Source organism: Olea europaea, chromosome 19, assembly GCF_002742605.1.
Source record: "Olea europaea var. sylvestris chromosome 19, O_europaea_v1, whole genome shotgun sequence".
NCBI lineage: Eukaryota > Viridiplantae > Streptophyta > Magnoliopsida > Lamiales > Oleaceae > Olea > Olea europaea.
In genome coordinates this window covers 13,092,889-13,105,628 of record NC_036255.1, presented here as the reverse complement: position 1 = coordinate 13,105,628, position 12,740 = coordinate 13,092,889, and the positions used below count along the sequence as shown (strand labels likewise).

At 34.6% G+C, this 12,740-nt stretch overlaps 1 protein-coding gene across 1 annotated transcript; it reads right to left on the bottom strand.

The window, feature by feature from the left end:
- Window positions 1-4,022: 4,022 nt before the first annotated feature.
- LOC111368374 lies at window positions 4,023-9,579 on the bottom strand. Its single transcript, XM_022989600.1, has 9 exons — window positions 9,014-9,579; window positions 8,738-8,903; window positions 8,543-8,626; window positions 8,291-8,432; window positions 7,806-7,920; window positions 7,513-7,723; window positions 7,159-7,397; window positions 4,405-4,468; window positions 4,023-4,091 (listed from the first exon to the last, which is right to left on the bottom strand). The coding sequence occupies exons 1-9, from the start codon at window positions 9,577-9,579 to the stop codon at window positions 4,023-4,025; spliced, it is 1,656 nt and encodes a 551-aa protein (XP_022845368.1).
- Window positions 9,580-12,740: the final 3,161 nt, after the last annotated feature.

Sequence of the window (12,740 nt, the reverse complement as noted above, 5' to 3'; positions counted from 1 at the left end):
GCCCCAATATCCTTCTTAATATTAACAACTTCACCACTCTCCCTCCAATAGTCTAATTGGCTACACCAACCAATAATGCTCCTAAGTTATAAAAATGATTTTAGGATTTTTTCATGCTTGTGATTAGCCACTTATTCCGCTCTTCTGATTGCCAATATCAAAAGAAGAGGCATCTTGATTCTTTGTAATTATCTGGAACGTGGTGTGGAGTTTAACACCAGAGGAAAACATCGATATTCAGGGGATGGGGACTGCGATGCATTGGGATCAGATGTGGAATCATACAAAGTGGTTTGCTTACCGAAATGGGATATGGACCAACATGAATTGAGGCAATGACCAAAGTTTCGTAGTCAATATGCTTGTGAAACGTCAACATCGAATCCAAGTGATATACCATTTAAGTTTAAAATTTTCAATAGAAGGAGGGAGGAAAAAAAGACTCACAAGTAATGACGAGCGAACTTCGAAAAAGTCCAATTTGAGATATAAGCCAATGTTGGATCACATTTATACCAACTGTACAGCAAGAGTACAAGGAGGCCAATATCCAACGATGACCTTCGAATACCATGCTTCACGTGAAGGGCGACACAATGCATGATATCTAGACAGATGTGTCCTCAAACTACGAAATTACGAATGACTTATCTTCCTCTTTTTGATAGAAATTAAAATTAACAATTAATTTTAACCATACATTTTATGGGATACATAATTTTTTAATCACATATTTCACCAACTTTTATCAAAATTTACTAAAAATATGATTTTAATCTCCACCAAATAGGGGCTAAATCAATTATCATTTATTTGATGATAACTACTTCTCTAACATTCATAATATATTTACTTGTGCTTGAAAGTACTTTATAAAGTAAGTTATATTACCACAAAAAACAAACATTAAAAATCAAAAAGTATGTGGCCTAAATGTATTAAGACTCGTTTTGGTCCCCCTTTTTTTTGAAATGAAAATGGGTGAAATAATATTTTTTTTTTAAAAAAAATGAGTGGTTAAAAAAGAATGAAAATTTTTCGATTCAAGCGTAATATTATTTTATGGAAGATTGTGTGATTGAAAATAGGAGAGAAAAATAAAATAAGATTTAATGGGGGCCAAATGGGAGCTAAGTTACTTTTAGGTAAAGTCAAGCGTGAAAAATAAAAAAATGAAGAAAAGAACACTTTATTTGTAGGAATATTTAGTCAGTGGATAACGTTAAGGGATGATAAATGAAATGAAGTTTAAAATCCGTGTGAGCTCCTTACCTCACCTGTTTCTTAATTTAATGGGATTCGACGGCCTCTATAATATTGGTTCTTGTAAGGAATATCGACCCAAAACCCACAAGCAATTGTCAAATAATAAAAAACAAAGCAAGAACAGAAATCAAACACATAGATTGTTCACCCACTTCAGCCAAACACAGCCTAATCTGAGGGGGCTCAGATTTTTTATTACTTAATCTTGCCAACTTTACCTCATTTTGGGAAGTACCATTTTCAACCAGATCTGATTTATCCATTTTATTCTTTAGGCTAGGCATCTCAAACTCATTAAACACTACATTTCTACTGTTAATGATCTTTATTCCCTTAATACCAAGTACCCATAACCTGTACCCTTTAACCCCTTCAGGGTATCCAAGCATAACACACTTCTGGTGTTAACGATGTGCATATGCAACACATCCAAAGACTCTTAAGTGTAACAGATTTGGTGGTTTTCTAGTCCATAGATCCTTTGGACTTTTAAACTCTATAAGGGGACCTATTTATAAGGTAGGCAGTCGTGCATAGAGCTTTTGCCCAAAACCTTTTTGCAAGCCCAGAACTTATCAGCATACATCTTACCTTATTCATAAGGGTTCTATTCATTCTTTCAGCAACCCCATTTTGGTGGGTTGTGTGCTTAGCAGTTCTATTTCTAATTATTCCCTTTTGCTTGCGAAAATTATCAAATTCAGCGTTGCAAAATTTCAGTCCATTATTTGTCCTTAAGGTTTTCAATTTCTTGTCCAATTGGTTCTCAACCATCTTTAACCACAATATGAATTTTTGAAAAGTTTCAGTTTTGGATTTCAAAGGGTAGGTCCAGAAATTTCTAGAATAATCATCAATTATAAAAAGAAAATAATTATTTCTACCAAAGGTTGGGTGGTTTTCTGGTCCCCATAAATCTGCATGGACATAGACTAATGGTCAATTCGTTGTGTGTGACCCGTTCTCAAAACTCACTTTATGAGACTTCCCTAACACACATGTTTCACAAAAGTTAAGATGCTCAACTTTATCTTTTCCAAACAGTTTCTCGACATTAAGATACTTCAAGCCCTTAGTTTCAATATAACCCATCCTACAATGCCATAGTTCACATTTGCTTTCAGTTATAGTTAAAGATTTTGAGTCCTGGAAATTAATTGTTTCTCCCATTAAGTAGTATAGCCCATTCATTTTTGGCCCCTTCATGACTACAAGAGATCCTTTCAAGATTCTCAAAGTGTTGTTTTCAAATTTAAATGTATGTCCCTCATCTTCAAGAATTCTCAACGAAATTAGGTTTCTTTTTAGATTTGGGACATAACTCACATTTTTAATCTGCCTGACAATGCCATCATACATTTTGATTGCAATGTCACCAATTCCAAGAACATTTTGTGAATTGTTATCACCCATATATACTTTCCTGGGTTCTATCTCCTTGTAGTTATAAAACCAAGGTTATTGGACACATGTGAAAAGTACATCCAGAATCTAGAATCCAGTCAGTATCTGTTTCTTCATTTGTAACCGTCATTACAAGAAGGCTATCAAGTTCAGAACTCACAGCAGCATTATTTAACTCAATGTTGATGTGTTCTTTCAGCTTCTTCTTTAACTCAAAGCAATCTTTTTTGAAATGTCCAAGTTTTCCACAATGATAGCATTTTTTTATTGCTTTTGTCTCTTGATTTAGATCTGATTTTGGATTTGGACTTGAATCTTTTATTCCGTGAATTATTTTCCCTCTTTTCTGGTCTCCCTCTCACAAATAAACTCTCCTCTCTTGAATTGGGTTTAATTATTTCTTAACTTCCAATTCCCTAGATCTTAGTGCATTAGTTAAGTTGTTTGTGTTAAAGTATCTCTTGAGTATTTTATAACATTTATGATATCCTTATAAGAATCAGATAAATAATTTAGAAGGATCGCTGCAAGATCCTCATCTTCAAATTTTTTATCATTATGAGCAAGACTCTTCACCAGTATGCTAAAATGACTCAGATTGGCCTCTAGGTTTTTCTGGTCATCCATTTTAAAACTAAACAGTTTTTCTAGGAGGTAAATTTTATTTGGTAAAATCTTGGTCAAGATCAGGTTATCTAAGGTTGTCCATAGATCCCTAGTAGTTTTGGATTCCTCTACTTGCCTTACTATATTATTAGATAAGTGCAGGATAATTGAGCTATAATCTATTTCATTCATTTCAAGAATCTCATCAGGTTTGGCTTTAAGTTCATCAAAATATTTATCAGGGTCATCCAGGGATTTAGCAACCCTTTGTTGGACCAATATGACCCTCATTTTCTGCTTCCCGATGGAGTAATCCCTCTTTCCATCGAATTGTGGCAATTCGACCTTCGAACCCATCATAGGTTCTTTAAAAGAGTGGTTACTACTGGAAGCCATGACTAACACCTCAATTTATGATCACTCAAGAACCAAAAACTTCCTAATTGATTTAAAAGAAATCAAATCATCGAATGAAAATCAACTATCCTAACTAGCACAACTGAAGCAATTTGCCCAAGCAGTCAACGTATTGAGAATTCGAAAAATTACACAACAAATATAAAAAAACTTTGTATAATACCTACACATGCTCCTATTGTCAGATTAATTATCAATGTAGAATGTACAATATCAGTAATTAATCCACAATGCAGTAGACATGCTAATTTTTTGCACCAAATTATACAAGTTCTTTTAAGGGAAGATCTTACCCACAACACTGTTGAACAACAGTGCAATCAAAAGAATTAAAGGATCACCCTATCACCTACCAAGGTTAGAACCGGCCAAGAATTGACCAACTTGTATTTCTTAACCTACACACTGAACAAAAGATTTAGCCTCCTTTACTGTCTGTGTAGATCTTTACAGATCTGGACAAAATAAAAAAATTCAAGAGAAGGAAAAAATCAAAAAACTGCAAATCAAGAAAGGACTGGAATAACCATGAAGATTTACACTCCTCAACACACAAAATATCCTCAGGGCAAGGTGTATTATATAGATGCCTTAAAATTTGGGCTCTAATACCAGATTTTAAGGAATATCGACCCAAAACCCACAAGCAATCGTCAAATAGTAAAAAAATAAATAAATCAAGAACAGAAATCAAACACACAGATTGTTTACCCAATATAGCCAAACACGGCCTAATCTGGGGGGCTCAGAGGTAAGCCCGTCACCAGCAAGAAACCTTCAAGAGAGTGTACAAACAGTTGAGAAAACCAAATCAGACCCACAGTATGGTCATCGATCCACAAAAATCTCGCAACAACACAAACCCTAGTCTACATGACTAGACAAAACCTTGCCAAGAACTCAGTATAGATTTACAAGTCACAAACAAGGCCTAAAAAACTGCACTATACATTCTACCATCATCAGATAACAAAAAATTATTATTACAAAACCACCAAATAATCTCTAGATCTTAGAAAGGAAGGTGAACAGTGATGGTAGAACTAGAGAGAGAAACTCAAGAGACTAAAACTTCAAACTGACCGACTAATGGAAAACCCAAGTCTCAAAAGTCTTTAATTTTGGAAAACTGAATCTCAACCATAGGATCTGATCAACGGTCCACAGTAACCAAGAGAAAGCAAAACTCGTGTGATATTGTATTTACCAATACCCAAGTGCCAACTGTCCATTTGAGTGCAAGTGGGATAAAATTGTGTTTTCACTTATGAAAGCGTGGTTTGAGAAACACAACTCCACAGTTCTAAACCCTTAATCCATTCTTTTTAGTTTAAAAAAACCAGAAAAATTACCAATGTTCCTCTCAACTAAACTGAGTCACAAGTCATCTGCCTTCGTGAGTTATATTATTTTGATGACTGTAGTCCAAACACGTCGAGGAGGATTTTCTTTAATAGAGAATTAAGTTTAACCATTTTATCTAACATTTTGGATTCAAAATTGAAGAACTATTCTATTTGTTTTATCGAGACAAAGTTATGACAAGACTACTTTATCAATGACACTTAACAAATCCTACTCACTATTAGACATCGATCATTCTTAGTCTCATAATAGAGAGCTCTAATTACATCGATGTGGATAAATTTTGAAACTTTCACATATATGTGTGATGCACACAAGAGTGATGCTATTTACAGTCTTTCACAGTTGTAGTCGTCCTATGTAACATACATATGACGATAAGTGATTTAATACATTAATGTGGTAGTTTTTTATTACTTTATGTAATAAATCACTAACCATCACATGTATGTTACGTATGACGACTGCGGTAGTGAGAGACTGCAAATAACATTATTGTACACATAAAATGCTCCGAAAAATTCATCAACAAGGTATATTGTTTTTCAAATTGAGTATACAATTGTGTACATGTTTAAATGTTTAATGTATGCGAATAACGTTCTTACCTAAATGTTTAAGTCATTTAAAAAATAAGATTAAACTATTTACTTAAATTTTTATTTTCAATATTTTCATTCGTGTATATGCAAGATTCTTTTTTTTTTTTAAATCAAAATTATGATGTACATAATTTGATTATGACTGACTTCACATTATATTTATATTTTTCTCCATACCCAAATAAATGTACCATTGTGGCATAAAGAAAACACTTCTGTAATACACATCGAAAATTGAATTGTATGTGCACTATTGAGGTCTATTAATTAAATAATGTGACATCAAAACTCAAAAGTACCACTATAATAGATAATTAGATAAGATAAGTAAATAAAATTCTACTTTTTGTTGAACAAAGTTAGTTATTGGCAATTAATCGCATGGCATCACAGAGGTGCAGCCACTAAAAAACCTAAGTGGAACCCTTAATTAAAATTAACTAGCTACTGTCGTGTTTGATCCATCCTACATTAAACTATGACAAAATTACGGACAATGGACCTCTATATAAGTCAACCACTCCTAACTCCACATTTCCAGCTTCACCTCCAAGTTTACAAACTGTCGTAGTACAAACTCCAAAACCTTTTAATGCTAAATGGCTAGCTTTAAATTTTGGTTCTACTTCTTTTTTATTGCACTTTTGTTCTCATCTTCTCATGCTCGTGCTAGTGTTCGTGATCCATTTATGGATAGTACAAAACGTGCATTGATCCAAAGCGCGAAAGAAATGTTCAAACAAAGTTTAAAGAGACGAGGAATATCATTATGATTTTAATAGGGTTAGTCCCAGAGGACATGATCCTAAACATCATTAATTGATTTCTGATGGGGAAGGTAATATCTTCTTCTTCTTCTTCTCCTCTTTTTTCTTCTTTTTTTTCTTTTTTTTTTTGTCATGCATTTTTACTAATGTGTGCAATGTTGATCGAAATAACTACGATTGCCATCTATAGTTTGTGTTAATAAGTGAACAATAAATGCTATGAATTTTTTCGATCTATTCTTTATCTATGTTCTTCAGGTTTCAAATTAAAATATGATTCCATATAATCTAGATTTTACACACATGCAATGAGTGAATTCATGACACAGCGAAAGAAAGGAATTCAAGAGAAAACCTTAAGAACAAGAAATTTGGAATCCACCAAATAATAAAGAAAAATAAATTTACGAATTTATTAATGAAAGATAATACAAAAAACGAACTAAGCCCTTATTTATAAGGGTTTACATGGAAACGTAGTTTAAAACAACTAAAAGTAATGAAAAAGAAGTTTAAACAAACTAGAATTGTAAAAAAAAAAAAATGAAAAAAACGAATTGACAAAAATAGCGCCAAAACTTTAAAACTCAGTTTTCGAGGCCTAAACGAACTCGAACGGTCAAAATTTTGGTATTGTTCCCCTCGTCATTCTCCTTCTAAAGTGGTATTATGGGACCGATTCAAAATCAAGATGATGATATATTTCTACTAGTATTCTTTTTTCAATATACCCATTATGTCCTACATCAGTCTCTTCCACCTCCGAAGAACTCGACCCCGAGTTATAATCTGGATACAAAGGCTTATCAGCTTTATGGAATTCATATAATTCTGCCACATTGAATGTACGAGAAATACCCATAGACTCTGGCAAATCAATAATGTAGGCATTGATGTTAATCTGTTTAAGCACTTTAAAAGGCCCATACTTTCTTGGTTTCAGCTTATTGTAAGTATCAGCGGAAAATCTCTCTTTTATAAAAAAAAACGATCATCGATTCACCTTTCTAAAATTGTTTATCCCATCTATGTGAATCTACTGCTGCCTTATTCTTCGCATTAGTTTTCTCTAACTTCTGTTTTACCTCTTCACGAACTTCTATCACTTCCTCTGCTAGATGTTCAGCAGCAACACTTTTATTATTACCTTTAGGCAACTTCACCAAATCCACCACATGGTAAGGCACCTCTGTATACACAATAGCAAATGGAGACTTGCCTGTAGTAGTATGAACTGCACTGTTGTACGCGAACTCCACTTGAGGTAGTGTAAGATCCCACTGTTTAGGTTTATCTCTTCAAACACTTCGAACCATGTTTCCAAGAGTACAGTTATTAACCTCGATCTGTCCATCAATTTGAGGATGAGCAATACTACTTCAATTCAAATTGGTTCCAAACAACTTCCATAAGATAATCCAAAAGTGCCTCAAAATTTTGTATCCCGGTCTGATGTGATAGACTTCGGAACTCCATGTAATCTAACAATCGCCCTGAAAAACAGTTTGGCAATATGTGATGCATTTGAAGTCTTCCGACAAGCTATGAAGTGTGCCATTTTGGAAAACCTGTCAATCACCACAAAAATAGAATCTATCTCCTATTGAGTATGAGGTAATCCCAAAAAAAAGTCCATAGCCAGATCTTGTCATATGCCCTGAGGGACAGGAAGTGGCATGTACAACTCAATATTCTGCACTTGACCCTTTGACACCTGACAAGTATAACACTTTCTGACTATAATTCCAACATCTTGCTTCAACTATGGCTTGGCTATTGTCTTGTCATGCCCCAAGTGTCCACTTAGATCTCCACCATGTAGATCTCAATTCAAATTTTCATGTAGAGATGAAACATGAATACAAAGTTGGTTGCCTTTAAATAGATATCCTTCACTAATATAGAAATCCACCATTGATTCCTGATTCACACACTTATTCCAAATCTCCTTAAAGTCAGGATCATCTGCACACAGCTCTTTCAAGCACTCAAACCCAACAATTTCCTATGATAATGTGATCAATAAGGAAGCTCTCCGACTCAGTGCATCTGTAACTCTGTTTGTACTTCCAAATTTATGCTTAATCACAAAAGAAAATTTCTGGAGAAATTCACCCACCGAGCATGCATCATGCTGATGTGTTTCTGACCATGAATGAATTTCAAGGCTTGGTGATCAGTAAACAACACAAACTCATTCTGCACCAGGTAGTGTTCCCATTGCTTTAAAGCCCTTACAGCTACATAGAATTCTTGCTCATAAGTACTCCATTTCTATCTAGCATCACTTAACTTTTCTAAAAAGAAAGCCATGGGTCTCTTCTCTTGAGAAAGGACATCCCCAATACCAATACCACTAGCATCACACTCCACCTCAAAGATCTTCTCGAAGCTTGGCAAGGCTAATACTGGAACTGTGCACAAATTTTCTTTGATGAAGGCGAAGCTCTTATCTTGTTCCTCTCCCCAACTGAACCTTCATTTCTTCAAACATTCTATGAGAGGTGTCACGATAGTGCTAAAATGACGATGAATCATCTGTAGAAAGTTGCTAAACCATTAAAACTCCTTATTTTTGAAACTGACTTTAGTGTTGGCCAATCTCGAATTGCTTTTATCTTCTCTTCATCTACATGCAGACCATCTTCACCTACCATAAAGCCTAAAAATAATAGCTTAGATCTACAAAATGTACACTTCTTCAAGTTGATGTACAACTGATTTTCCTTCAAAACCTCCAGTTGAGCTAGGTAATCCACCTTAGACTTGCTACAAATAAGAATATCATCGAAATACACCACAACAAAAGACCCAATAAAAGGACTATGAATCTGGTTCATCATCCTTATGAAAGTACTTGGGGCATTTGAAAGTCCGAATGGCATTACCAACCAATCATAAAGTCCATCCTTACTCTTGAAGGCAGTCTTCCATTCGTCCCTTGACTCAATACGGATCTGGTGATAACCACTGTGAAAATCTATTTTTGAGAAGACCTTAGAATTCCCAAGCATATCTAGCATATCCTCCAACTGTGGAATGGAAAACCTGTACTTCACTATTATCTTGTTAATGTCATGACTATCAACACACATACGCCACTTTACCTCCTTCTTTGGCACTAGAAGGACAGGTACTGCACAGGGACTCATACCGTCTCTTATGAGCCCTTTCTTCAATAGCTCCTCAATTTACTCCCTTAGAATCTCATTTTCTTTTAGACTCATTCAGTAATGAGGCAAATTTAGAAGGCTAGCTTCAGGTACCAAATCAATCTGGTGTTGAATATTTCTCGTAGGAGGTAACTCATTTGGCAATTCATTGGAAGCCAGATCTTCAAAATTTGTCAATATTTCTTGCACCTCAGGAAGAATGCCTTCATCTTCTTTATTTGCTGTAAAAAGTCCTTTAACTACAACTGGATAAAAGTAATCAGATTCTCTTATAGACTCCGTAATCTCCTTCTCATCATGTGTAAGTGTAACGAAACTCTCAGTTCGTTGATATGTAGATTTCTCCGTCTATTTGAGAGGAACTATAGCGATCTTATGACTGCCCCATGAAAAGAGTACTATATTATCACGCACTTTGAGAGATGAATCCACATCAAACTGTCGTAGACGACCTAATAGGATATGACAAGCATCCATATCTATGACATCACACATAACTTCATCCTTATAATACTTACCAATGAAAATAGGTACTTTGCAAGTTTCAATAACTTGAACTGAAGGACCTCTCTTTACCCAACCAAGTGAATACGGTTTAGGATGGCTTTCAACTGGTATTTTCAACGAATTCACCAACTTCTTTGACACAAAGTTTTCACAACTTTCATTATCTACAGTCACTTCACACACTTTATTCTTGATAGAACAAAGTGAACGAAAGATGCAATAACAATGTCCCTCCTCCTTAGGTGATAAAAGGATTCGTTGTAGTACCAAAGTGAGTCCTTCTACTTCTTTCTCCACAGTAAACTCTACTCCCGCGTACTCATCTTCCACTTCAATATCTTTCTCCTCATCTACTGCCTCTGATTCCACCAAATTGGCCTGCTTCCCTCAGGACAGTTATTGGAACGATTCCTAAGCTATTGACATCTGTAGCAAATTTCTCTTGTGGACTTAGCGTATGGATTTGCATTCTAAGGTGCTCCTCGAGTCTGACTTCTGTTCCCAAACTGACCACTGTTGTCAACTTTACTCATGTTAGGATTTACTGGGGCTTGTTGTGGGGCCTTTCATTTATCTAAATGGGTGGATGATGATGATTCGACAGGTAAGGGCCTCCTGTTTGAAACCATCCTCTTATCAGATTCCATCATTTCCTCTATCATCGCCATGTTAATGGCTTTCTACAACGTCCAAATATTCTGCATCCCAATTCTATCTTGAATGGCTACCTTCAAACCATTGGTATACCTAGCTACCTTTTGATTTTCAGATTTTGACAAATTATTTCGTTTTCCCAATCGCATAAATTCATTGGTGTAGTCCGACACTGTACGATTCCCGTGTGCATCCCAGGTACATTTGATATAAAATCTATTCATAAGCCGCAAGTAAAAACTGATCCATCAAAGACTACTTCATCTTTCTCCAAGTTCAAATCCGACTCTTTCCTTGTCTCCTTCGAGTATTCTGCAATTGATCCCACCATATTGTTGTCGCAGATTTCAAACGGAATGCCACCATTTTAATCATCTTGTCCTCTGAAACATCCATAATTTCAAAGAATCTCTCAACCTCCACCAACCAATCCAAGCCTCGATCTTCATGTTTCCAAAGAATGGAGGAATGTCTGCTTTGATCCGATAATCATCAAAGGTATTTCAATTTTGACGATTATGATGATGCGACGGTACTTCAATCTCCTCCTTCGACTCTGATTCATTGTCTTCTACTACACGCCTTCTATTATTTTCTCTCTGAACTACAGGCTCAACCATTCATTCATTATTGATTGTTCATTGTTTATTCTGCCCATTATTTTCTGCACCTCGTAGAAGCAATCGACGAATTTCTTCAATCTGAGTATTAAGATCGTCAATCCGTCGGTTTGTTGCATCTAAATCTGCCATAGTAACTGGTACATCACCCATGTTTATGAATCAAAGATATAGAGACGGAAAAGTAGGCTCCGATACCACTTGACGCAGTGAAAGAAAGGAATTCAAGCGAAAATCTTAAGAATAAGAAATTTGGAATCCACCAAATAATAAAGAAAAATAAATTCACGAATTTATTAATGAAAGATAATAAAAAAATGAACTAAGCCCTTATTTATAAGGGTTTACATGAAAATGTAGTTTAGAACAACTAAAAGTAATGAAAAAGAAGTTTAAACAAACTAGAATTGTAAAAAAAAAAACGAAAATAAACAAATTGACAAAAATAGTGCCAAAACTTTAAAAATCAGTTTTCGAGGCCTAAACGAACTCGAATGGCTAAAATTCATCGTACATCACAGCATAGCAGTGAGTATTGTTCCCTTTGTCGTTCTCCTTCCAAAATGGTCTTATGGGACCGATCCGAAATCAAGATGATAATTTATTTCTACTAGTACTCCTTTTCCAATATACCCATTATGTCCTACATCAACTCACGTACTTGGTACATGCATGAATCATCTTTTGAAAAAAAAAAAAAACAATATGTAATAATTGTTGATACATATTTTGTAGAACTTAAAAATAGCTACGTACTCTTATGACTTTTTAAAAATTATTATTGAATCTCGAAATCTCAACAAAATTGGTACGAGTACGAAAAATCTTCTAACTATAAGAACAAGAGATGACAAAAAATAACTATGTTGATTCATTATAAACTAGTATGGTAGATGCGTATCCATATGAAGACATATCTTGAAGTCCTAGATGTATGAGTTGATAGAATATGTTATGAATATCATATTTAGTGCCAAGGGCAAAGGGTCAAAAAATTGTTGTCGATTTTATATCTCGCAAATGTACGGATCATTACAAGTAATATAATGGACAAATGAGTCCGGATTATCGTTCCTATGAAAACTATACTTTAATACTTAATTTATTATTTTCAATTTTCATTTGATGAAAATAAACAGGAATAGTGATCGGTTGTGATTTTTATTCTAACTACTCAATAATATATGGATGCACACAAAGATTGATTGATAATTCAAATAATAAATGGATATTAGGATGAACAATTTCACCTATTGATCACCTTTAAGTCTTAAATCAAGATTCATAAAATCTAAAGTAGTATTCGGTCGAATTTTTCTATTGTATTCAATTTATCTATCTCGAGTTCTTGTTGAACAT